Raw genomic sequence first — 26,517 nt, 5'->3', positions numbered from 1 at the left:
AGGACACTTTAACCACCAGAAAAGGTCACAAAATCGAGTTGATCACATAATGACCCACTTTACAACTGTCGCGACTTACCACCTTAATTGCCAGACTCAGTCATGGTTATAAAACGAGGGCTACTTGTGCGGCTGAGGCAGAAAACCTTTGTACTTGAAGTTATAATTTCCCGGATATGCTCAGCTTCTATTTGTGGCATCAAGAAGTCTTCTAGGGTTCCTACATCTTAAGCTGCATTTATCTCCAGGTCTAATGAACTTCACTCACCTAAAAATGTATTTGTTTTCTTCTGGCAGAAAAAGAAATCAACGAGGCTCTAGATTTATCCCTGTGACAATGTGCAAGAATATTTGAACTATTCCTATCAGATTCACATATAGTAGAGTCCCCAAAATTTTTTGCAGTTAAGTTGTGAAAATGTGATGAACTGTGGGGTCAGGAGAGAAAAACTGGAAGCTATTGGGTAATTCCTTTCAATATATTTAGAACAAAATGAATATTTAGCATTATATCCTCTCAAGGAAAACTTTTTTTTAATCCCACTAAAGGCCCAGATCCCTATTTATCCTGCACACTTCCACTTGCCTTTGTGATTTTCTAAAATCAAGGATCTCTGCCATACAAATGGACTATCCGGAAAGCTTATCAATGTTTCCAAATCTTTTCTTAAACCAGGTTTGTGGACTGAGGTATGCAGAACCATTAAGCCACACACATCCGAAGTGGAATGTAAGGATATCAAAACAGCTGCCAAATACTACAAATATTCCTCTGTACCATTATTGTAACTTCTGATCTTTAGGCCAGCAGGTAAAAAGTGACTTTAAAAGGAGATGAACATTAGGAATAGCAGCAGGACCACGTTTTGCAAGGCGATACTAAAGAAGAGGACATTTTTCACTGGAACTATCACCCTGCACTGGATTTTTCCAGTGAAATTCTCACCTGTGTTAACAATGAGTAGGGTGAGGGAGTACAAAAAACACATATGCATTCAGACTTGTAAGTTGTACACACACCAGGAAATGTAGGCAAGAAAAAATGATTTTGTGTGAATGGCAGTAAGAGATTATAACCAAGCGCTGGAGAAAGAGACCGATTCATCCAACCCTAAACATAACACAATGGCTAGAAAGGATTTCTCATTTCTTTAAGGTTTATATGATAAAAAGTTTTGTTTTAATCACATATACATTACAAGGAGTCCCCCCGAGGAAAGGTAGACAACACTAGAGAGATTATAAAAGTAGCTTTAAAAGATTTGGATTAAAAACAGCAACTAGGGACAGTAAAATGAACACGGAGAGCCAAACTCTGCATGAGAGTGCGGAAGAGAAAGAACAATTCCAATCTCCATTGTGCTTCTCCCAATTCACCCAAGACCTGCCAGACAGAATTTGGTACTGATCATCAGGCTGTACCACCCTGATGACCACTGTCCTCTAGCATGGACATGGTTGATATCACTACATTGCTTTAGGTTTAATGACTTTTGAATTCAACCCAAAAGCCAATTCACACAACGGCTGAGTTTACGGCAAAGCAGACTTTCAGCATATCATGGAATGTTCGCTCATTTTCACCAAGTGTGTACGGAGACACTGACAAAACACCTAGAAAAATCATACTGCTGGCTGTTGCCTGATATTCTGGAACATGTAAACGCTCTTGGTCTCTACTGATAAAACCAACAACTGCGTTCATAACCATTTCCTCCGGCAGTTAATTAAGGTATATCTATTGATCTCTCTCTCTCTCTCTTTTTTTTTTACAAACTGACCATTTAGAGAACTTTTGTTAAAAGAACACCTTCTTCAAACATTCCATATTTTTGTTCAGGTATGACCTATGATACATTTGAAATAATTACTCTTACATAAATATATTTTATGAAATAAGGCACTTATAGAAGTCAACTTATTCTACATAATAAAACATTGTTAGTTTTAAAAATCAATTAAAATGAATCATGTTAAAAGGTGCAATACGGAAAGAAAAAGGCACACTCTCCCTCCCCACTTCAAAACTCTGTTTAAAAAAAAGGACATATAAAGGAAATCAAGCAGAGGAGGCCCCAGAGTTTCTGTAGCATGAGCAGCCTGGTAAAAGGACACAGCACCCTTCTGCCCAACTGTGTGATCCAAGAGGCCTATTTTAAGCCTCTCTCTGCCCGATTGCCTGCGTGACAAAGCTTTGCGACTTCTTGAGATTTTGAAGGGTCCTTCCTCATAATGTGGTCAACTATGGTGGAGAAGGAAAGAAGTCAATCTTCAAAGGCTGTAGGAAACGTTTTGGACCCAGCATTGTAGAAAAAGGTTTTGGATCCGGTGGTACAATCTAGAACTTAAAATATATATATATATTTTTAAAGAAAGCAATTTGAAAAACTAGTTTACTCAGAAGATGCGATGCAAAAGGAAAAAAAAAAAAGGAAAGTAAATAGTGGGTAGAAATCAAGCAGTAGCACTATTGTTCTAGTGGAATTTCTTCTCCACCCTATTCTTCTATTGAACCAAGCAGCTGTTCCTGCTGTTTAGATGCTTTAAGAAAAGCTCAAGTATTCCAACTAACTCAAGAGAATGAAATCTGTACAGCATCTTCAATTAAGTTCAATTATCTAACGTCTTCAATTAAGTTCGATTAACTATTCTAAAATCAGAATAGCGAGACTAAAGCCATCTTTTGGAGACGGATCAAATCTACTTTGATGCTTCACACCAAGCATGAATGTCTCAAAGACGATTTCATTCGTTTTAGTTCAGGAAGATGAACTGGAGCAGTAGGAGAGGCAGTCGCCATCCAGCACCTAAGGATTCCATGACCTGGCTCAGGGGTCTCCAACCTTGGCCACTTTAAGACTTGCGGACTTCAACTCCCAGAATTCCCCCGCCAGCCATTCTGGAAATTGAAGTCCACAAGTCTTAAAGTGGCCAAGGTTGGAGACCCCTGGCCTGGCTGATAACTGTGGCCCATTTGGCTAGGTGAGGGGTTAAGACTGGTTTTCTGTTTTTTTTCAGGGCAATTCTATTGAACTGATGTTCAATGTAACAACTTAATTCTTCTCCAGCAGGGGGTCTCACCTCTTAAAAGTGCAAAAAAGCAGTAAGAGGGATTTAAACTGAGAGGAGTCAAATTTTTAACTAACCAGCATCTGAACTCAACCCTAACTTCAGAATGTGTGGATATGTTGGAGTACAACTCCTGTGTTTTCAGGTGTCAGTCAACACAAGACAAGCAATTTAAAAGCTGTAAGCGAGAGGCATCAGGTTGTGAAAAGCTGACAAGATAAATCGCTCTCTCTGTACAGGACACGCACCTCTCAAGGAACATTGAAAGAATTAGCACCACTTTCAAACTTTTAGAAGTCAACCTTAGGTCAAACCTGTTTAAATGTTATGTTAAGAATGCCCATTATCCTTATGCAGTACATTGATTATAAATTGATAGTCAATCTGGAAAAAAAATCATTTATGGGGATAGCTAGGAAAAAGAGTTATACTAACTACAGAGGCTCTCTATAATTTCATTGGCACAGCCATATAATTTTCTTGGCACCGGGTCTGGGTAACCATTCTCATTCTGAATGCACACTTGAAAGCCTTTTTATGTTCCTCTGGCTTCTGTTAGGAAGTATTTCTCAACCTTGGGAACTTTAAGATGTGTGGACTTCAATTCCCAGAATTCCCCAGCCAACCATGCTGGCTGGGAAATTCTGGGAGTTGAAGTCCACACATTTTAAAGTTCCCAAGGTTGAGAAACACTGTGTTAGGAGGAAGCCATTCATAGGGATTTAGTACGTACAGTCACACAAAGTTAAAGGTTTTGCCGTGTATGAAACACCAGGCAAATTAAAAAGCAGGCTAAGTTCTGTCATTTCATTCTAAGCTGGCCGCTGCTCTTAGTACTTGAATATTAATTCTGGGTTACTAATGAGCCTTAGGGTCATTCTTGAAATCGATAGTGTGTTTTGAAAGGTTTTATAATTCATGAGCAAACTACCCATCAGCCTATCTTTTACGCACTCAAATTGGATGCTCAAAGCTGTTCAGTGCCACAAAGGAAACCACCAAACTGAAGGAATTTCTTCAGAATACTTTAGGCTTTCTGCCTACTGTACTTGTGAAAATTGGGTCCTTCCTTTGGCTAAAGAAAAGCTCTGTTATATAGCTAGGGGACCAGAAGTTTGAAACTGAAACAGGGACATGGAGTAAAGGTCTGTAAGGATAAAAGCAAGAAAACAACACTCTTTGGGGTATAGAAGCTGTTACAAGGCATATCCTAGTGAGAAAAAGACCACAGGGTATATGGCAAGGCAAAAGATTTTCAAACCAATAAATAGGTAGGCAAGTTCCCTATTCAAACCATCACTCTGATTAGAGTGATAGCATCATTCCAGTAAGTGGGATGCCTGGATAAAGTTAGGGGCCTGCCCTTTGACATTCTGTATATTAGTTCTTGGCTAAGAAAATCCCCCAAAAAGCTATTTGGAAAAAAAAAAAAGTTTGCTAGAAAGAAGTATGTATATTTAATGCTGGTAGGGCAGAACCTCAATTTGTCAGTAAACCACTTTTGTAACTGAAGTTGAGGCTCTATAGCTGTGATGGTGAACCTATGGCGTACGTGCCACAGGTGGCACACAGCACCCTTTCTGTGAGCACGCAAGCCGTTGCCTCAGTTCAGCTCTGCCGCGAATGTGCGTGTGCCTCCCGCTGGCCAGCTGGACACCGGGTCTCTGCTGCACATGCGCGGGGTGTATGCGGGGGGCCGCGCTCACGTGTTGGGGGGGCACATGCAGGGGTGTGCGCATGCACAGGGGGGCACATGCAGGGGCACCGCGCCCGCATTGCATTTTGGGGGTTTGGCCACGGGCGCACGCTTTGGGCACTTGGTCCAGAAAAGGTTAGCCATCACTGCTCTATAGGTTCCAACAATGCTGAAATGACTCCGTGGTAATTATTGAAGGATTAAAGCAAAATAATAAGGAAAACTGGGCATATGTTTCATATGGCCAAGTTGGCCCATGAAAACTCCCATGTGGTGTCTAGAGAAGGGTAATTGGCTTAATTTCATCACATCTCATTATGCTTTTAGCATAATGTGGTTTTTTTAAAAAAAATAAGCACTTACAGCTAAGTTGATTCATGAAGGACCTTCTACGGAACTGAGAATCTGCAAATCTTTTGATCGCAAAGCAAGACCACATCCAGTGCTTAAAGCTCTTGTCTTCAAGGCACACGGAGGGAAATTCTTCCTAATTTTGCATATACTAAATCCCACCTTCATTATAAAAACTTAAGTGGTACTATCAGTCAAGCAGACAGGATCCCTGTTCCCTGGCTCATTCTATGGTTTAACAGGCTTGGGAAGGGGGGGGGGGAGATAAAATTGTTTAGAAGATCCTGTTGTGTACACGGTACAGTTTTTAAAACTCCAACCTAAATTAATACATTCCAAATTTAGCATAAAGAAACTATTGTTAGGGCTGGTGGGAGTAGAAATTTAAAATTATACCCTATCTGAGGGACAAAGAAGGTGAATCACCAGCTTACTACAGTGTTTCCAGTGCCTCACATAACTGTTGCAAAGGAAATTAGTATTACTTGCAAGTTGGTTGCCTGTCATCTTAAGCAACACTTCCTGGTTGTACCAGGAGCTGCAAATTTAGTCCTAAACCAAAGAAAATCTTTAACAATATACATATATTTCATAGTAACCTGAGAATCTGGAAATCTAGGGTTCATTTTCCTTCTTTCTTGGAAGGATGTACAAGTCCCATCAACTGGGAGGGAAATCAGTTATTTGGAAGCCTGGAAGATCAATCTTTGGTTATTGGATGAAAAGAGGAAAGCAAAAATAAAAAAGTTTGGCATTCTGGGAAGCAACGGCCATTTTCTCTCCATCTTATCTGCCTCCGTCCCCATTTTGGGGACGTGCCGGGGCTTAATCAGACCACTCGTCTTCATCAAACTCCGAGGAATCATCTTCTGAATCGCTGTATTCTACCGCAATGCGGCGCGAGAGGATGGTTGCCACATCATTGCCCACAACGTCTCGCTTCTCTTGTTCACGTTCTTCTTCAACTTTACGGAGCTGGAATCCTGGCAAGGAAAGAAAGAAAGAAGTTGCAGATGCCCCCTTCCATATGTACTCTCCCTCTCTCTTTCTGCACTACCTTGCCTCCCCAAGAAAAGGGAAATAACAGCAACTAAGATGATTAGGAAAAAAGCTCAACATAAAAGGTAACGTTCATGGTTTATAGAGTTCTTCAGCAAGTTACATTGCTTTGAAAAATGCAAAAATATAGTGAGGAAGATGCCAAACGTGAAGATTATACTGTATAAGACATTGGGACAAAGTGAACTACATGAAGATAATTTTAATAATGAGATGCAGGAAGAAACTAAAAAGCATGTAACAAATGCAGAAGAATTCGGATCATAATAAAGCATATAAAGCAACAATGAGTATTCTCTCTTCAAAACACAGGAGTCGGGCAATTTTTTAAACTTTCAATTAGTTCCAATCAAAAGGATGCAGCTAATGTTGCTGTTTAAACTTGCTGGATGGAATAGAAAAGTTAAGCTGTCACTGGTGGTTAGGAATCGAAATCCACAATGGCAGTAAATGCCATTGTATGAGGTTAAATGATTTCCAATACATTTTGCTAAATTCAGAATTCCAGCAACTGCAGAATGACTCCTAATTGGGGTATGTTTATGGTAGGGTGCTTGGCCTTTTAAGGTAGTTCACATTCAGACATCCAAAATGAGAAGAAGCTTACCTTGACGAATAGCAGAAAGCAAGTCACTCCTAGCTTCACTAACAGCAGGCAATGAGGATTTTGGCTTGGAAGGCACCAAATCGGGTTGTTGAATAGAAGCCTCTGGAATACCCATGCCACCAAAAGATGAAGGAGGTGGGCCAGGAGGAGGAGGGGGAGGGGGAGGGGGTGGCACCCCACTTATGGGCTGTGGTAGGAGGGGAGATGGCACAATGGCATATTCTGCTGCTGGAGGTGGAGGGGGTGGAGGGGCAGCAAAATCAGGGTGAGGTGGGAAGGAGGGTGGAGATGGTGGAGGAGGAATGCCAGCAGCTTGAAAGCCGACAAGTGGAGGGGGCGGAGGAACTCCATCCATCGGTGGTGGAGGTGGTGGAGCAGGAGGTGGAGCAAAACCAGGTCTGGTTCCCGGGAGTGAGCTAGTAGGAGGATCTGGTGGAGGATGGCTGGGGCTGACGAGGATGGATTTCTTCAGCCCTCCAGAAACACTCTGGCTAGGTGGATAGCTGTGGAGTGGAGAGTGGGAAGAACGGAAAGCAAAAGAAGGTCTCGTGAGTTTTTCAGATAGGATCAAATAGTGAAAAAGTGCATCTTGACCGTAGAACAAAGCAATTGGTTTCTCCCATTTTCTGATATCCCGCACAAGAACTGACTTAAATTCTGTAATTTAGATTCAATGTTCCCTCTGGAATCCTAGACTTTTGGAAAGATTCCAATGGATGTGAAAAGAATCTGAACATAACCCATACTCAAATAACCTTGACATGCAATTTTTTTTTTTTTTTAAAAAAAATCAAGGTCAACAAATGCATGTCCCTTGTAATCCCACCTTTATAGAATTCCGGCTTTCTGCAATGCTAAACAAATTATAGGCTGAATCCCCAGCATAGCATCTGATTAATAATGGGCTCGCTGACTCATTTTTTGGCCCTTGTGAAGCTCCCTGCCCTACCTAATTTTATATTAATGTTCGAATGAGAAGAATCTTGAAAAATCTAAAAAAAAAAAGATACATTTGGTGCTTCATTTGTCCTTAAAATTAAGAGCTAGCATTGCAACAAGCAAAGCACCAAGTATTTTCAATCTGTTTCTAGGCACGATATCCTTAGCAAATAACATTGGGGGCAGGGGTGGGTGGGAGATAACAGTCCAATGCTTTACTTGCTTTCTGATAAAAGCTTACTTTGCAATCGATGCTAGGCATTATGACATGCTCTTCATATTTAAAATGATCTCCATATTCCAAATGTGCCCATATTTCAAAAGGCACAAGAGTATCCAGATACACCCACTTTTGTTTCAATAAAATTCTTAACCCCGCGTATTTATTTCATATCTTTTACAAGTAAGAAATTGGTTTCCTTTTTAATTAAAGCCCTTCCCAATATGGAATTAACTAATTCCCCATTCTTCTTTCATTTGTAATTATGGTAAGATATACCATCACCAACGCTATAAATAATTGAATGTTTTTACGAAGGAAAAAATGATGTATAAAACAATCGTAACAAGAGTTGCAATGGAAACAAAAACACAGAAGGGCTGTTTTTAGCATAGTGTTTAAGTACTGCTTGCAAAATATCCTCTGGCAAGTTACAACTATTGACCTCACTAATGGACAGGCTCTTTAAGGTCTTCTCTGAGTTGTTTTGATGGTTCGTGAGCCTTCAGCAATACATACTTACCTAAATTCTGCTGGTGGCGGCGGAAGACTATCATCTGACAATGGAGGAGGTGACGGTGAAACGGATTCTGGCTGTGGAGGAGGTGGATAGTAGGTAGCATCAACACTCTCATTGGAGCCAATGCTACCATTCTGATACACCATGTTAGGAGGGTACCTAAAACCGCAAAAGTACAGTTGTGAGCCAAGGGCCTTCCCCTCCAAGAGTTCAAAGGAGTTTCAAATGTAGAATGCTCATCACATATGCAAAACATATAAATGGTAGTAACTTGGCTAGACTTTTACATCTAAACAGGTAGTCCTCAACTTGCAACAGTTCATTTAGTGACCATTCAAAGCTACAATGGCACTGAAAAAAGTGACCTGTGACCATTTTTCACAGTGAGGACCATTGCGTCCCCCTGGCCATGTGATCAAAATTTGAATGCCTGGCAACTGGTTCACATTTACAACGGTTGGAATGTCCTGGAATCTTTTTGGCTTTTGTGATCCCTTTTTGCCACCTTCTGAAAAGCAAAGTCAATGGGGAAGTCAGGTTCACCTAAACACCATGCTACTAACTTAGCAACTGCAATTTCACTTAACCACTATGACAAGAAAGGTCATAAAATGGGGCAAAACTCACTTAACAAATGTCTTAGCAACATAAATTTTGGGCTCGATTGTGGTCGTAAGTCGAGGACTACCTATACGGCAGCATCTTACCATTAACTAGAATTTCAATTATAGGGACAGAGATCAGTTTACCCATATTTAGACCCAGGCCTCTGAAATCAATATAATTTATCTCCTTCACAAAATTATACTATTCTTTAAAAAGAAAAATGATGGATCACACCAGCAATCTTCTCCTATTCAGGAATGATTTTTCATACATTCCTCTCACATACGGCACTTACACCAAGTGGGAAGTGTAAAAAAAAAACTACAAAAGGATAAACGGTCATTTAGGCTTCCTTCAAATGAGACCAGTTCAGATGACAATCTCATACACATTTATTAGGAAAACAGTACCAAAATAGGGCCAGCGGTATATCACTCTGATTCAGATTAACATTCATACAGTTTCACCAATTTGCTATGCATTCCCAAGCCAGCTGATCCTGGCTGCAAGTGATGGATGTAAAACTGATATGCAGAATTATCCAAATTTCAGCCGTTTGCCAAAACAATTAAAAAGGCTTTCAAGATTCCTAATTGACATTTCCAGTTCATTACAAGAGTAAATATGTGTGGAAAATAAACACAAGTGGCCATGCAGAGAGGACCTTGGAAAAGTAACTGGGCAGCTCTCTTCCAACAACCTCAGAATGCACACACGAAAAAGTTCATGGCCTACCTCTGCTCAGCCATTCATTTATTCCAACATTGTCAAAGGCTTCTCTTTTGCAACACAAATGATGTGCCACTCTAGAAACAATTTTAGACCTGTGGTTTCCCCCACCTTTTTCTAAAGGAAGAAGAGCTGAAGGTGTATGTGTGTGTATGTATGACCTTGATAAAAAGGGTTTTTAAAGCTATAATGAAAGACAGAAATGGAATTCCTCTGGCTGCAGGCTTTTATTATAAGGTTACCCTACAGGACAGGATGGGAACATTTCACTGCAATAACCCCCTTAAATGCAGTGAAATTTGTTTTTGAAATGGATAGTTTTCTTTAACCTGTAGTTTCAATTAATAAGGATATAGACCCTAAAGAAGACAATGTCTACTTTCTCCTAAATGGCAGAAGATCATAAGAATTATCTGATAGGTTTATTTCTTTGGGTAAAAAACCTATTCCGTATTATCCAAGATATCTCTATAGCAAAATGACTAAACCCAAGTAAAAGTAGACAATTTTTATTTGTAATAGATGAAGCTACCCCCAAATCAAGCTGATAGGCAGAACTTTCTTCTTTTAAATGTCATAGTATCTTATGAAAGAAAGAGGTAGTTTGCAGAACATGTTCCAGTTCTACTCTAAAACCAGTAGTGGGAACAACAATCTCCAAATCAGTTTCACAACAGCAATTTATATAGGTTCTAATCAACAGTAGACAAATTGTTGAAGGAAAATCAAGGTGGTGTAGTTAAGTTTGTATTACTATGCAAATATCAAGTTTGTTTTGCTTAATTTGCTCCCTACAGCAATAGCACTTAGACTAATATACCACTTCATAGTGCTTTACAGCCCTCTCTAAGCGGTTTACAGAGTCAGCATATTGCCCCCAACAATCTGGGTCCTCATTTTACCGACTTCAGAAGCAGGGAAGGCTGAGTCAGCCTTGAGGTGGTCAGGATCGAACTACAGTCAGTCGGCAGAATTAGCCTGCAATCCTGCATTCTAACCACTAGGCCACCACGACTATGCAATAAATAAAAGGTTCTGTGAACTCGAAATGAAAGAGCATGGTGATTATTTCACAGATCTCAAACCCCTCTATTTCTGCATTAAATGTAATAACAGTAAAGTCACTTTCAAGTCAAGCACTCCTCCTGGTGACTTACATTTGAGACTCATGCTGTTTTCTTAGTATGACCCCAAACTAGTTTGATAAGAAGTCAAGATTTTTAAAAAAATCTTTTTTGAGATATAGCCTTAAAGAAATGTGCTAGGATTCAAAATTCTACTTCAGCTATTCACTTTGAGTTAGAGCAGGCTACACTTCAGGAAACAGAAACCTTTAGCCTTGTTGGTCACAGGACCAACTCCATGGTTACTATTACAGTTTATCTCTTACCCTCCCGGTCCATGTTTTTCCCTTGTATCGACAAACTCTTGACCCATTTTCATTTTTTCCCATTCTTCTTTTCGGCTTTTTATCTTCCGAGGATTGACATTTCCTCTGTTAGGATTATCCTTCTTTTCTTTCTATAAAACAAATAAATAGGAAGCAATTGTAGATGCCGTTAGTCCTTTAAGCTCGTCATCAGCAAAGAAAGGTTATCTCAATAAAAATGTACATAATACGGAACATGTTCTCACACTAGATCTAGCTACACTTATATGTTTTATTTATTGAATTTGTATGCTGCCCATCTCCCTGATAAGGTGACTCTGGGCGGCTTACACCTATCCAATAGCACAAGTATTTAATAGCTCTTAGGCATCAATGTTTTATCTGAGGTCTATGTTTTGTAAATAGGCATCCACAGATGAGTGAAAATGATGTGCATCTTTACAAAAGAGACCAGTAAGATATTCTTCAAAAATCCAATCACAGGATCACATCTTGCCTGCTATAAGCAGTTACTCAAATGTAACGACACAAATAAATAAGAGCTGGGTTTTGTTTTTGTTTTGCTATAAGCATGCAACTGCTACGTAATAATCCCTGATGTCAACACTGCTAAATCAAACCTTAATTTAATGGTTCAGAATTTCTACAAATTAATTGCAGAAGGCTGGCAGGCACTAAGTAAGGTAAAATTTTGGGTAAGAAAGCCTAAAAGGAAGCTATTAAAGGGATCATGGGGATGGAAAAAACTTCTTAGAAACTGCAAATTTCCCATCCTCAAATAAAAATGCAGTTAAGAACATAGGAAAATGCCATCTAGATAAAGCTTTTTTACGAGTACAATTTCCCAACTGATTCATTTCAATTGAAAATATTCCAAAAATGAAGATTTCTTTTTGCAACATCTTTACCCAGAAATACATAGCAGGTAATGTAATCCACATTAGGAAATCCTAACTTTGCTCAGTTGCAGGTTAAAAACCCAACCCCACTCAACCAGCTGTGTGATTGGTTGTCCATATCCACCATTACCAAAGGTTGCCTGTAGTCAGGCAATGGAAATCATCTACATTTTCTTCTCTTTGCTTAAAGATAAAACCAAACAAATGAACATAACCAAAACAGTGCCACACATCTCACCCTATGCTTCCGTCTCTCTTTCATAATATCCTTGGTATCCTGCAGCATTTTCTCCTTCCAAAGATCAAAGAAATACGATGGATCTGTGTAGAATTTAAGTGCTTCTTTGCCATCATCCCTAGGGGAGAAGTTATCCATACAGAATGAGATGGTTACGGGTGTGTACCCGAAAACCAAATATGAAACAGATATAATAAGGGAAAAAATACCACCGTGTCTTAACAATAAGTTTCTCCTTTAAGGTAAACCAAAAAAGTGCAAATTTTTAGCCCATTCTGTACCAGACTTCAACATGTGCAAAAAGCAACTTTTTGAAACAGCATGGACATATATATACTTCTCTGGCAATGTGTGTGTGTGTTGGGGGGGGGGGGGGGAGGTCATCTCAAAAAAGACAGCTGCCTCCAGCTACCTGTAATTACTTTTTTCCTATTCAAAAAGATATTAATGGATATGTTTACAGTTAAGGAAGTATTTATATTCCTAACCTTCAAGTCATTCTGAGTCATAATATTCTCAATTATATATTACTTTACAAGAGGATATATATTTATGTTTTCCTGCTTTTCATTATATAATCATAAACCCAAATATGCCACATAAAATGATATGCCAGAATCGAACCGTAAGCAGAGCAGCTGGTTTCACCACCACATTTTACCCTAGAATTTTATCAGTATCAGGTTTGAGAGTCCAACAATTAAATTTCCCAGAGAATTAGTTTGCGAGTTGTTCCAGCAATCTTACCATCAAATCTATGCACTAATTGCAAAAAGTTAAATAGGAAAGCAGCATTAAATTACATGCCCAGAAGAACATACAGAAGCATTGTATGTTAGACTGGCCACAGAGGAAGTTTATACAATACTATTAAAGTAAAATAAACTTATATATGGACAAACAGGCCATTTTGTCTTCGTTAATTTACAAGACTGATTTTGGGTTCTCCAGCAAACCAATATTAAAGAAGGCAGTTCTTTATATCAAATACAGATACCAGTCAAATAATATGCAAATTATTTACATCATGCACAAAAGACTATTTTTCTTCGCCTTAACCAATTAAACTGCATTTCCACAATTAAGTAACTTCAAATTTTAAGATTTTAGTCTTGTCAACCAGTATCCAAATCCTCCTTTTATAAATTTGTATCATGGCTTTTCTATTTTCTCTATTCTCTGTTTTCCTCAAAAAGCCGAAAATATTTAAACCAAATTTAAACTTAAAACAGAAAGCTCTCTTTCGAGAGCCATTTGATGCCATTCCACATTTTTTAGAGGAGTTTAAAGCATGGTATTTTCTCCTGGATATGTTACCTGTATGAGGACAGAATGTTAAGAGGTGGTGGTTTATTGCAAGTGCTGTATGTTTCAAGGACAGGCAGAGGGGCAGATTCTCTCTCAAAGAGCTTTTGGTCCTGAGCTGTGGAACTCTTGAAGGCTTTCCTGGTGTTAATACCTTGTAAGGACACTATGAAGAAAAAGAAACGGGAAAGAAAATAGTCATTTGAAACACAAGTTGTTGTTTTTGGTTTTTTTTACAAAATATAAACTTTTTGCCACATCTCCAAGAAAGCTTTCATAAATAAACACACTTTTCTGATGCCATTTCCAAAAGAGAGTTGTCCAGAAGCCAGTAGAAAGGAATACTTAGCAAAGGACCCAAACTGCCATGGAACTAATTATCGTGTTCAAAGTAAAATACTACATAGAGATCGTGAAGAACTCTCTTTTCTTCTGGCAGATTATGAGGCAATTCCCAGAGTGCGGCCAAATTTTGTCTAGCAGTTTTGAGAATGTGGCAACAAATATTATCAAATGTGGCTGGGTTCTTTGAATTTTTTTTTTTTTTAAATCAATAGTCTCAGGAAATTCCTTGCCGCCTCCTGGATCTTCTCTATTGTAATTATGAATTTGATGGATTTTATGTTTATATGCTCGTCTCTGACTAAAAACAGAACAAAGCATGGAAAACCAGTCCTCTCTAAACAGAGATTGAAAAAAATATCATGGAAAATGAGCAGTTGGCAATTTTACAAAAATATATGTGATTATTTAACCAATCAAAATGTAAAATATTTCAAACAGCTTTAAGTGGAAAAAAAAACTAACTATCCAGAGGCTGCTGGAAAGATAGCTTCATATATTTCATTTATTAGACTCTAATAAAATTCAGGTCAATATGGTGCTTTCCCTTCCTACTCTTACCAGCAATCCAATGGATGCAACAGATTGGGGTGTCCAAACTTGGCAACTTTCAGACTTGTGGACTTCAACTCCCAGAATTCAAATTTCAACACCCCTGCAATAGATTATCTGAACTTGCAAAAAGTGATTATACCTTGCATGTTTATTTCTTAGCCTCTTCTAAACTTGTGTTCCCTTTCCTTCTCAAAAATGTTGGCAGTTAACCTGCACAGTCAACACAAGCAGCTGAATTCTACGGTTTAATCAGAAGAAAGGGCTGGAACGAAATATGTTCATGGTTGTTCTTTCCTCTGTATCAGTGTTTCTTACCGTATCAAGGACATGTGGACTTCAACTCCCAGAATTCCTCAGGCAGCATGGGGAATTCTGGGAATTAAAGTCCACATGTCTTCAAACTGATAAACACTGCTCTATACAGAGCGGTAAGCAAAAAGACATTTATGCTTCTCATTATTACGAAGTGATTTCTCCCTTGTTAACAAAATAAGGCAGGGTACCCACTTTTCTACAAGATTCTCTTGGACAAGCATGATGGATCAGCTGAGACTGTTGGGTGATTCAAAGTAATTTTCCAAAGTCTCAAGGGAAAAAAAGGCTTTTGCTGCAGTTCTGAATCATAGTGTTCTAAAAATATAATGTTTTATATACCTTCTTCCTCCTTGGGATCCAACTGAGTAACTTTCACCTGAAGGCGATCAACTCTCTCAACTAAAGAGGTGACTCGAAAGGTAAATGTGGTTGCTTGTGTAAACAGCTCTCCAAATATGTCCTCTGCAAATTTACCTGAAAAAGAAAAAAAAGAGGCATGTAGATTGAAATGCTGGAAAAAAAATTTCCCAGAAAAAAAGCAACAGTAAAATCACTTTCACACGATTGCCAAAAAACAAACAAAAAACCCAAACTACTCTAAATGTATAGCCAGGTAGTCACAAGTTGACCTCAATAAAATGAGTCTTTAATTTAAGCATACTAATTAAGCTTAACTTATGCACAGGATGCAATTATACAAAAGCAGTATATTTTCCTTCAAAACTAGAACAATAGTAAAAAAAAAAAAAAAAAAAAGGTTCCATAGAAACATTGAACATACACATGGTACTTCCATAAGTTAAGCTTATTTATGGTCTAAAACTAATTAAAGCATAAAACACAATACTTAAAAGCGCAAGAAAAGCAAATCCGAAACAAATAGTAATGAGGTACCAATTGCCTTCAGCGAGCTATAGCTACTGCTATAAATTGACAAGAACATCTTTCAAAATAAAAGGAAGGAACTGATACAGAATTGATAAAAGACTTATTAAATAGTAAGTAGGTAATCAGGAGTCAAACTGCAGCATCACAGCCAAGAGCTACTTAGAGTCAAAAAATAAGATTCTCACAATCTTAATAATCAGATTTACTGGTAGGATAAAACAAGTTAAAGGTGAAGGTAAAGGTTCCCCTTGCTAGTCGTTTCCGGCTCTAAGGGGTGGTGCTCATCTCTGTTTCAAAGCCAGAGCCAGCGCTGTCCGAAGATGTCTCCGTGGCCATGTGGCCACCATGACTAAACGCCAAAGGCACATGGAACGCTGTTACCTTCCCACCAAAGGTGGTCCCTATTTTTCTACTTGCATTTATTACGCGCTTTCGAACTGATAGGTTGGCAGAAGCTAGGACAAGTGACGGGAGCTCACCCCATTACGTGGCACTAAGGATTCGAACCACTGAACTGCCGACCTTTCTGATCGACAAGCTCAGCGTCTTAGCCACTGAGCCACCGTGTCACTGAGTCTAAAAGTTAGATTACAGCAATCTTGGCAAGTGAATATGTTTATTTTCTGCCATTTATTAAAGTGGGAATTTCCTGAACCTCCTCCCAACTGCCTGTTCTTGCAGTGTGGAAGTGCCTTCCTGTTTTCCTGATAAAGAGGAAATGCACAGCTATTCAATACTTGTAATACTTTGAAACCCACCTTTCTCTTTCCTAAGAAGGCTATTATACATTGTGTGGGTCTTTTTAGCTTCTAATATGGTCTACGGGATAAAGAAAATAAGAGCTCTATTCCACTGTCTTCTGGAAGCTCTAAAAGACTGACTTCATTACATGATACCCAGAGGAGGTCCCATCTCTCTGCTTTCCTTCACACTGGGCACAAAGTCATTTATTACTTGCAGGTGGCAGCACCAGAAAACAAAGCAAGGTACTTTCAAGGTTGAAAATAATGTTCCCAATGTTGTATGGGAGATTTAATGTTCCTACTAAATCAGACAAAAAGTCTGGAAAAGAAACTTCATGGGGAGCAGATATTAAAAACATTTTAAATAAATAATTAAAAGCAAATTAAAGTCTACAGGCAAACGTATGGAACACCTGAAGCTTCCCGTGGACTCCTGAGAAGCCTCAGCAGTGTGTCAACAATTTTGAAATGCCAAGAAAACGAAGAAAATAATTTAGTATTTATTCAATTATATTGATGAATTCCTTGTTTTCACAAAGACAATAGATTACATCCTAAGTGTGAGGCACTAGGAAACGGAATGGGACAACTCACCATGGCCAACTCGCCATGGCCAACTGCAGGACAATTTAACAATCCAATTTAATAATTAAAATAAATAAAAAATTATTTTAATTTTTGTCATTCACATTTCATTCTGTCCCTCCTTATGCATTCTTTCTTTAAGGATTCTATTCCACCATGTCTTTGATATTAGAATAAGTCTTGTCCCGTGGCGAGTTGGCCGTGGCAAGTTGGCTGCAGCAACCCACTACGAAACTAGGAGAAGCAACAATGATTAGCAAAGACTGGAAGATATGGAGATTTATAGTGAAAAGCATTAGTGTGAATTCTTTAAGACATATTTTCTTTACCCATCTCACCTTAACTACTTCACCATACAAAAAAGGCAGCAATTTCTTTTAGGGTTATGCATTTATGTGTTATGCTTATATATACTGTGTATATCACTGTGAGATTTCGAGTGTGAGCCTATCTGGAAAGAATACCCAAATGTAGGCTGCAATATAAAGTACTCCGAGTCACACAATACTTAAAAGGGTTTTCTTTCACACTTCATAGTGCCAAATTTGCACTTTATTCTTTGTACAAACATAATTCTCCCTTGATGCTACCACCTTTGATTAAATTCAACACACGCTATTTTATTTGACTCAGTTTGTATTTCTATTGAGTCTTTTACACCCCGGGGAATTAGCAGATCTCTGAGGATCCACAGGTGAAATAATTGTCAACTTTTTCAATAAACCTTTTTATCTTGAAAAGTATTGCTTTTTTATCATACTATCCCCTAAACTGTGTAACTGCACAAGTGTCACATATGAAAAGAAGTGGTTCCACAATCCATAAAGTTCACACCATGTACTATGTGTGGAGCAGGGAGAGAGAAAAACAAGCTCAGATTAAAAAGTGCTACATGTATATAATTTTTTCTGGGTTAACTGCAGCAAGGATATATGCACCATTTCCTAAAGAATCCAGAAAGAGTAAGACTTAAAGGTTTTCTCTTTATTCAATCATACCCAGGTTTTAATAATAAAAATATCATAATCAAAAACAGAATCAGATCTGCCTTATTCCCTCCCCCCCCATTTCCTTAGAAATGCACAACGTTTTCAAGAAAAGGCTCCCTTCCACAATTTTCATTCGACAATAATATCCAGATTATTCTGCTGATTATTTCAACCTTTTCAAACCTCGAGAACAGCATTTTATGTACATGTCAAACTGTCTTGTGCACACATTTGCTTTGCAGGCAGAAATACTGTGGTTCCTTCCAAAAAGGGTGGGGAACAAAAAAGAAAAGACAACAGCAGCGGAAGAAGTTCCTCCTTGACTCACCTTAGTCATTATTTGAGATTGCACGGTAGAACAGATGTGGTAAACCCATTTTCTTTTTTCAAGCTGAACTACTAGTGTCAGCAGGGACGTGTGTATTGAGTGATCTGTAATGGTTTTGCAAGGATTTCCGACCCTCAGTTGTTTAATAGTAAAACAAGAGACTTTCCACCAACACAATTCCTATCCTCAATAAATAAAGCCTGGAACATCCAGAAGTAGATTATATGTTTAAAAAAATTGTTTCATCTGGTTAATCTTAAATTTACAAACAGGTTTTTATTTATATTTTGGTTTTCTGTGCAATCTGACACTTGGTTTCCCACTCTAGCTTGTTAGGAACAAATCGAGCTCCCGATACACAGTTAAACAAGGGACTTCCACAGTTTGGTTGTTCCTGCTGACAGAAGAGGTGCAACAGGAGTGACTAAACAAGTACCAGCTTACTTGCATGCTTACAGAAAGTCAGAATAACACAGAGAAGGGTAGATAGATCCCGGCATTTGAATTATACTCTTAAATGGTAAGATTGTGTGCTGCACCTCCTTTGATTCACCTTTTCCTGAACTCTGGGAGACAGCAAGCAACCTAGCACCAGGGATAGTTAAGCTAATAGGCAAGTGGAATGTGGGGGAAAAAAAAAACAAGTTTATCACCCACTTCTAAATAATTGAACATCATCTGTATCTGAAGCTCTTGCACTGAGGTTAATGAACCTCAGAAGCAATTCATTAAGATCTGGAGGACAGCAATCACTGATAAGAATGTTAACATTTAACTGCCAGGTCACTTTCGACATGCAATTTACAAAGTCCACGAAAAGCTGAAGTGACATGGGAAGAATGTGCAGATGGACACTGTGAGCAAAACATTAAAAAAAATAAGATGGACAGGCCTTAGTTGCAAGACTCCATTGACCCGAGCCTCCACTTGTGCTATGTAGCTATCTTCCCCAGCCAAGGCAGAATTTGGTCATCTTAACTATGGGAAGGTGTGAATGTTGTACGAGTGTGAATGCGTTTGAATTTCTTTTTTACAAACTCCAAAATCAATATTTTATTGTTGTTGAATCTTGGTGTCTTGTGATACTCACTGCATGAGATTAGACCCATGATGGCGAATCTATGGCATGCGTGCCCAAAGTGGCACACGGAGCCATGTCGCCTGGCACACGTGGCACCGCCCGTTCCTCTTCTGGGTTTCTGGCGCGCATGCACACGCAATGATCAGTTGGCCTTTGTGCGTACAGCAGTGCCTGAAACCAGAAGAGCTGGTCTGTGAGCCGGGAATGGGGCTTCCTCAAACTTCGGAATTGGGAGTGTCCAGAAAGGAGGAGGACCAATGGGAATTCTCCCTTCTGCAGCGTCATCAGTCTCCGGGCAGAGTCTCCCTTGACTTCACCCACTGGCGGAGAGAGTTCCGCGCATAGAAAAAGCCCAAGTTGGCTATTCAGGCCAAGATCCCCCCTCCCACTTTCTCCGCTTCTCTCTCTCCGCAGAACTGTCTCTCCTCCTTCAGGTGAAGTCCCAAAGGACTCTGCCCGGAGACTGATGATGCTCAAGCAGCGATAATTCTCATTGGTGCTGCCCCTCGTTCTGGCCCCTCCCAGCTGATCGGCACGAGCGCATGTGCGGCAGTAACCAGACGACTTGCTGGCCGGTGTGCATGTGTGCACTGGAAACCGGAAGTACCTTATCTGGTGCACGCATGCCCCCTGGGCAGCTCCTCTTCCTGGTCACGGCCCTGACGAGTGCACGCATGCATGCAAAGCATACACACGTGAAGTGCTCCCTTTTTGGCATTTGGTGCCCCGCGCACGCTCGCTGTCTTTTTGGCACTCAGTGCCAAAAAGGTTTGCCATCACTGGATTAGACTATATTTCTCAAGAGTGGCCCTGCTTCATTACATCAGTAAAATGCAAGGCATTGATTTGATTGCATGACGGTTGTATGATAAATGGTACCCTTTGTGCAACTGGTCCTATGAAATTTATAAATTTGATTCTATGATTTTCCAAATCCTGATTATTAGATTTTTCTTTCTGCTGCTTGGACAAAGAGAGCATATAAAAAAATAGCAGATGAACAGCACAGACATTTCATTTCATTCAACAGGAAATTCAAATGCATGTTCACAGGTGTGAAGTCTTAGTCTTCAAATATGTGCATTTACATATCCTTGCATGCATATAGGGAAAGCCACCATAACAGAAGTCTGTGAGTAAGATATGACTTGCAGGAATAAAGGCTTTGAGTTGTGCTCCTAGACTGTATAAAGCAATCTCTCCCCATCTATCCATCTTCTGATATCTGGACTTCAACTAAATTCCTATGTTAGGGATTCTGTTATATAGCAGCCTGTCCAAAAAGCTATAATATTGCAATCAGGTTGTATACAGGCAATCCTCAACTTACGACAATTGAGCTCAGAATTTTGATTCTTAAGTCGTTATAGTCCTCCTGTTGAATCATCACATAGGCAGACTTGATCTTGTAATTATTTTTCTGATGGTTGTTATGCGAGTCACGCCGGTCATTAAGTGAATCACATGGTTAAGCAAATCACAACTCTAGCATTTTTGCTAGAAAATGACAAAAAAATGTTGCAAAGCTAAGGAGTGCGGGTATCCTGCTAGGAGCCGCAGGTGCTGGGTAAGGATGCTATACTGAGAACAAGATTCTTGGGATCTCATACTCCATTGCCAAGATCCTCAGGAGAAAATCAGTGGAAGCAATTTATGAGAGCAAGTTGTGACCTTCCCTGATGGCTTCCCCATTGACTGTGCTTGTGGGAAGATGGCAGGGAAAGTCACAAATGGCCATCGTGTGGGATGCTGCAACAGTCATAAGCATGAGCTGGTTGCCAAGCACCCAAATCATGATCATGTGACTGTAGGGATGGCGACGATGGTTGGAATTTTGAGGAGTAGTCATAAATACCACTTGTTCAATGCTAAGGAGAGTAAGGAACCATCAGTTCCAGATAGTTCTCAAATTATGAATGCTCGTTCACTGACCGTTCAAAGATATAACAAATCCGTCCTCATAATCTGAGGACTATCTGTAGCTGATAGTTCCTTAGCACCCTCAGTCGTCTTTAGAGGCTCTCCTTTAGGTGTCCTGCCAAATAAGGCAAGGAGGGCCCTGCTTGTGAAAAGCTTTGCTGAGGATAGAATACCAGGCACTTGCACTGATGTGTTATCAATGCCAGGTTAAGACATTTTTCTTCTTCTACAGGAATATAGTTATAAAAACTATAAACATTTTTACAGTAAGCTTTTTATTTTAAGTGCTCATATTATATTGAGATTTTGGTTCTGTATGGTTTTCATTAAATCATTCCTGCTCTGCTTATTCATTCTTTTTACTATTTGATTGTTTGCCATGCTTTAAGTAACTATAATTTGCTGAGAGTTCTGGGCAAGTTAGAAATATTAATAACCTCAACTACCACATTTTTGACATCTTGGATAGAATCATTGTTTGATTATTTATTTCGAAGAGTAAATGAAGTATATTCAGTAAATCATTTAGGAAAAATGAAGACTGCTAGAATAAGGTAACACTTCAGTTGCAAAAATTGCTGTGGCCGATTTCTCTTTTTATTACTTCAGCCCACGTTTTACTCAGCTTTTATATGAAGATATTGTCCAACCAGATTAAAAACTATACCCAACTCATTATTATTCATCTGCAGACATATTGAACAAGAGAATAGATTAAAATTGGGGGATTTCAGGTATGCAATGAAGTAAGTTTCAGTTCTAATCATTAAATTGCTTCCTTTTATGTTCTGACAAAATTCTGAACCCTGGAATCTGAACAATGCTTAATAGTGTGCCTCATTTTTTAGCTCAGCTTTTACTCCAACTATCCTGTGCATTCCTCTCAAAGAACATTACATGGAAGATCTTTTGGTACTGAGAAGGATGGATAATAAATAAGCCACAAGGAAAGAGGGCACTGAGAAAGAATTGGGAGCCCAACAGCTCTTGAGAGCAGTTTGCTATGGTACTTACTCAAGCTGCCCAGCTGTCGAATGACATTTGCCAGGGTGATGTTGGTCGCACATTCCAGCTCATTCCGAACACTGGGCAATGTCTGGCGGCACAGGTGCCTTGGCTCGATATTTCTTGTTACTAATGGCATGGTGGATCAGCTTCAAACAGGGCTCTGAAAGATAAAGAATAGTCCCAAAACAGGAAAAAGATTATATGGCCACAAACCTTAGCAACATTAGAGATACACTAATTTTCTAACATATCGTAACACAGTTATGTGTTCACTCTCTCATAACCTATATATTTTTTAAATAAACCTAATCTGTAAAGTTGCCAGAAGGAAATCAAAGCCTGATAGTTCCAAACTCCCACCAAAAACTCCCACTGCTGTAACCTGTCCCATATCCATTTATTCAAAACTATATATATGCTTTTTATGACCGCTAAATATTTTCAAAAACTATTTTTTATTAAATTTATATGCTGCCCATCTCACTATATCTAACAACTTTGGACACTATAAAGACCAATGTGAAATTTGCACATTAACACATTTTAGCTGGGGAAAGGATAAAAATTTGTCATGCTAGACAAATTGGATTCTCATGAAAAATCAGGAAGTGTTGATAGCTGACCAGGCAGCTTACTAACAACTGCTTTTTAGCCAGAGGATTGCACTATTTCTCCTAAATTCTCTCATGATGGAAGGCTTTCCTACGAATACATCTGCATTTTAAAAACAGTCATTTTACTTTACAGAAGAACACAGTAGGCAATGGCCTATCACAATTAGATAAATGCCATACCTTTTGAAATTATTATACCTCAGAAAGATTCTGAAGGACAATCATGCTTGTTTGCCTTTCCAAAACTTTTTTTTAATCAAGGCATCTGTAATTCAATTAACATAACACTTAAAGAAAGCATTTGTTAATAAATATTAATTAAACAAGATAATTTGTAGATTGGAGTTGCCTAAATCAAATTAAATATTTTACAGCCACTAGGGATAAAAATGTCAAAATACAGAATGATGCTCTTTTGACGTTCACTACCTTTCCACCTACTATAAAACCAACCATCCGATTTTCAGCAATCATAAAGTATTAAAGTGCCTGTATGCTCATGCCATTCATCTTCAAAAGACACTGATATTTCTCTTCAAGAATTTGCACTCTGTTGGAGAACACAGCCATGTGTTTATGAGCTGTCCAACTAGCGAAAATAAAATATACTGCATTTAATTAGCTAATTTTCAAGGAAGAAAAGGGAACCCACCCTCTCTGAGGTTAGGCAGCAAACAGCTTTGCTAAAGGAGACAGCTGTCTTGTGACAAATGCTCTGATCTGCTGTGGGATGGAATGGGGGGGGGAGGGAAGCAGGAAGCTGACAGCTTGGGGAACATGGCTTCCTGTCACCAACAGCAACAATCCAAGATTCTTTTTTTTTTTTAAAGTCAGCTGTTTATGCTTGACTTTGAACCACCTTTTTATAGTCTCTGTGGCAGCTGGCAGCTTATCTCTGAGGTCCAGGAGTCATTCCTGAATGCTTTTCTATCAGGGTGTTAAGGGACCGAAGCTGATTTAGCTTTTGCTAATTACCTCCCAAGCCAAAATCTAAATTTCCAAATTTGACCTACCACTGCAGAGGAGTCCAAGATCTAGAGGGTACAGAACAACATCCAAGGTTTTATGTGTAACACAAAGTTACAGTGGAGAGGGGAAAAAAACCCCTAAAATTAATAGTTGGAGCAAAGAGCAGCCAGGAAACCTTAAAATAAATTAATTTACCTATTACCAAGACATCCTATGCTTCGGTATCTCAGAGATCAGTTTACATATTGTGCTCATAATCACAATTGCGGTATTAGGAACAACTTCTAGTTCTGATTTTGTAATAAGTGGATTTGGTATCTTAGTATATAAGATGGTGTCTCACTCAATCCCCATGTTAATTCTGCAGTGTTGTTTTTACTAAACTTTTTAATTGGGAAACAGGGTAAGATAGATATATTTCAAGCTATTACAATGTTCTTGGCAAGTCTGGCTCTGAACTTAACTCAAAGGTTAGCTTCAAATGGATGGTTTTCCCTACAGTGATTAGCTTCAGAGAAGGATTAGCATCCTTCAGATGACACACATCTGGTTTGCTAAATGTCAACTACTGTTATACAGCATGTTGAAAATGGGAATATCATTCTGAAGAGATGCACAAAGGCAATCTTTGTTAATTCTTAGAATCTGCAAAGCAAACCTGTCACTATTTGAAAAATAGAAAAAAATACCTACAAAATTCTCATTGTGGTAATCTGTTTGCCTGTTTATACACTTAAATTAGCCTAAATGGTGCATTACATTGCCAAAAATTTTGAATCAAGGTACCTAAAATCCATTAACTTAAAGGATGCATAAAAAACCTGGAATGTTTGGTTTAACAAAGCAGGAAAGAACAGTTGAAATGTCTATTGAGATGAAGACTAACGTAAGAAATAGCAATACAAAAGCGGAAATGGAAGTGCAACTGTAAGCACATACCGGTGGAGTAAGAATATCACAAAGCCACCAGTTATATAGAAATAACACTAAAGAAAACCACACTCCTTCAGAAATGAAAGGAGAAAGTCCCAGCTTTATGAAAAATAAGGTGAAAATAAGGTTTTTCAACTGGGGATTATGAGAAGTGAAATCCAAACACATCTGGAAAACACCAGCTTGAGGGAAATCTGATCCGAATTATGAAATGGGCATCCTCCTAAAATCATATTAAACATTTCTGGTACTATAAATTGCAGTGTTGGAAGAAGAGATTCACCACTTGCATAGAGTGCATATTTGGATGGGAAAACATGCTATCATTTGTAGGCAGATACTACCGTTTCAGACTGTACAAACAAAACAATAGCTTGTAAATGGTTCAAACATCAAAAAGAGGAGGGGCATCCAAAACGTAATACAATAAAAGTAACTCAGAGAATGTATACAGGACTCATGTGCCCCTGAACAAATCAGGATTTTTTTCATTGTCGTAGGTCAGAAAAATGCTTATAGAAGGATTACTTCAGGTAAACCATTCTTTTAGTATGTTGCTTTTTCCCCTGCTTGAAAACTAACAGTGAACACTGAAAGGAAGGAAACGAACAAGAGCCCCACCCTCACCTAAAATAACAGCATGAAAAGCTACAAATAAAACATTTCTGATGAAGTTGACTCCCAATTTCATAACTGAAGTAGAAAAACTCCCCCCCCCTTTTTTTAAAAAGAGAAACTATCTCCTGGACAATATGTGAAAAAAAAAACACCTTCCAAATCAATATTTCTACATAGCAGTGCAAGAAAGTAGTAACAGGAAATATTTGATTGCAATTTTTGCATTTAAATATGGTTCACCCAGATGAGTCGAAGGAGCTAGTTTATTTTTCACAGGGACACCTTACATGTTGAAAGATGTTAGGAAATGAATGAAACAAACACCCAACTTTGATGTGAGTGGCTCAGTAGATTATATACCACTGGGATCTACATAACCTCTGGTAACATTCGGCAACAAAGATATGCAAATATTCAGAAAGTCCAAAGGGGAACTAGGCTTTTTAAACCAGAGGTATAATTGCTGACGTGGTTAAGCAAATTCTTTCCTTTAACATATTGGCCGGATTGCTGTCAAAATCATAGCAGTATTTTGGATGTATATCCTAAAAGATATTTGATATTGAAGTGTGGTATGTCATTAGAGGAGAATTGTTGTGACAATGTTGTTCTAGTCATTATCATATTTGTTGGGTTTAAATTGGAAATCTGATTTACAGTGGTGCTTAAAAGTTTGCAAATTCTTGAATTTTCAGTATTTCTGCATAAATATGACTCAAAATGTGACCTGTTCTCTACACATCCCAAAACTAAAGAGAATCCAATTAAACAAATGAGTCAAAAATTATACTTGTTCATTTATTTATTGAGGTAAAATATCCAAAGCTAACCGATATTTATGCAGAGAGATTAAATGTTCACATTTTAGCCACCATTCCAAACAGTGAATCTATTTTTCATTTCTAAAGGCATTAATGACTATGGAAGTCACCAGAAATTTCTGGGTGGGGTATGACACGTACTCAGAATCTGTGATGAAAATTTCATTGAAGTGTTAATTT

General features: G+C 38.7%; 1 protein-coding gene across 8 annotated transcripts in view; it reads right to left on the bottom strand.

Moving 5' to 3' along the window:
* Window positions 1–1,139: 1,139 nt before the first annotated feature.
* WASF2 (WASP family member 2) overlaps window positions 1,140–26,517 on the bottom strand; it is a 36,153-nt gene continuing 10,775 nt past the window's right edge. For 6 of the 8 annotated variants that reach the window (XM_034413602.3, XM_087876937.1, XM_034413601.3 and 3 more), the window contains 8 exons: window positions 22,389–22,542; window positions 15,180–15,314; window positions 13,641–13,794; window positions 12,324–12,441; window positions 11,187–11,317; window positions 8,465–8,620; window positions 6,783–7,285; window positions 5,683–6,099 (listed from right to left, as the gene is read on the bottom strand). In XM_034413602.3, the coding sequence (XP_034269493.1) occupies window positions 5,942–6,099; window positions 6,783–7,285; window positions 8,465–8,620; window positions 11,187–11,317; window positions 12,324–12,441; window positions 13,641–13,794; window positions 15,180–15,314; window positions 22,389–22,518 (1,485 nt within the window). In that variant the 5' untranslated portion in view covers window positions 22,519–22,542 and the 3' untranslated portion in view covers window positions 5,683–5,941. Of the gene's footprint in view, window positions 6,100–6,782; window positions 7,286–8,464; window positions 8,621–11,186; window positions 11,318–12,323; window positions 12,442–13,640; window positions 13,795–15,179; window positions 15,315–22,388; window positions 22,543–26,517 lie in introns of all 8 variants that reach the window. The other 2 variants (XR_004590692.3, XM_034413600.3) reach the window with 2 other exon arrangements.

The sequence above is a fragment of the Pantherophis guttatus genome, chromosome 10 (genome assembly GCF_059756535.1).
Source record: "Pantherophis guttatus breed Tessera chromosome 10, ASM5975653v1, whole genome shotgun sequence".
Taxonomy (NCBI): Eukaryota; Metazoa; Chordata; class Lepidosauria; order Squamata; family Colubridae; genus Pantherophis; species Pantherophis guttatus.
Note: the sequence above shows the minus strand (reverse complement) of the source record. Positions and strands in the feature narration are given on the sequence as shown.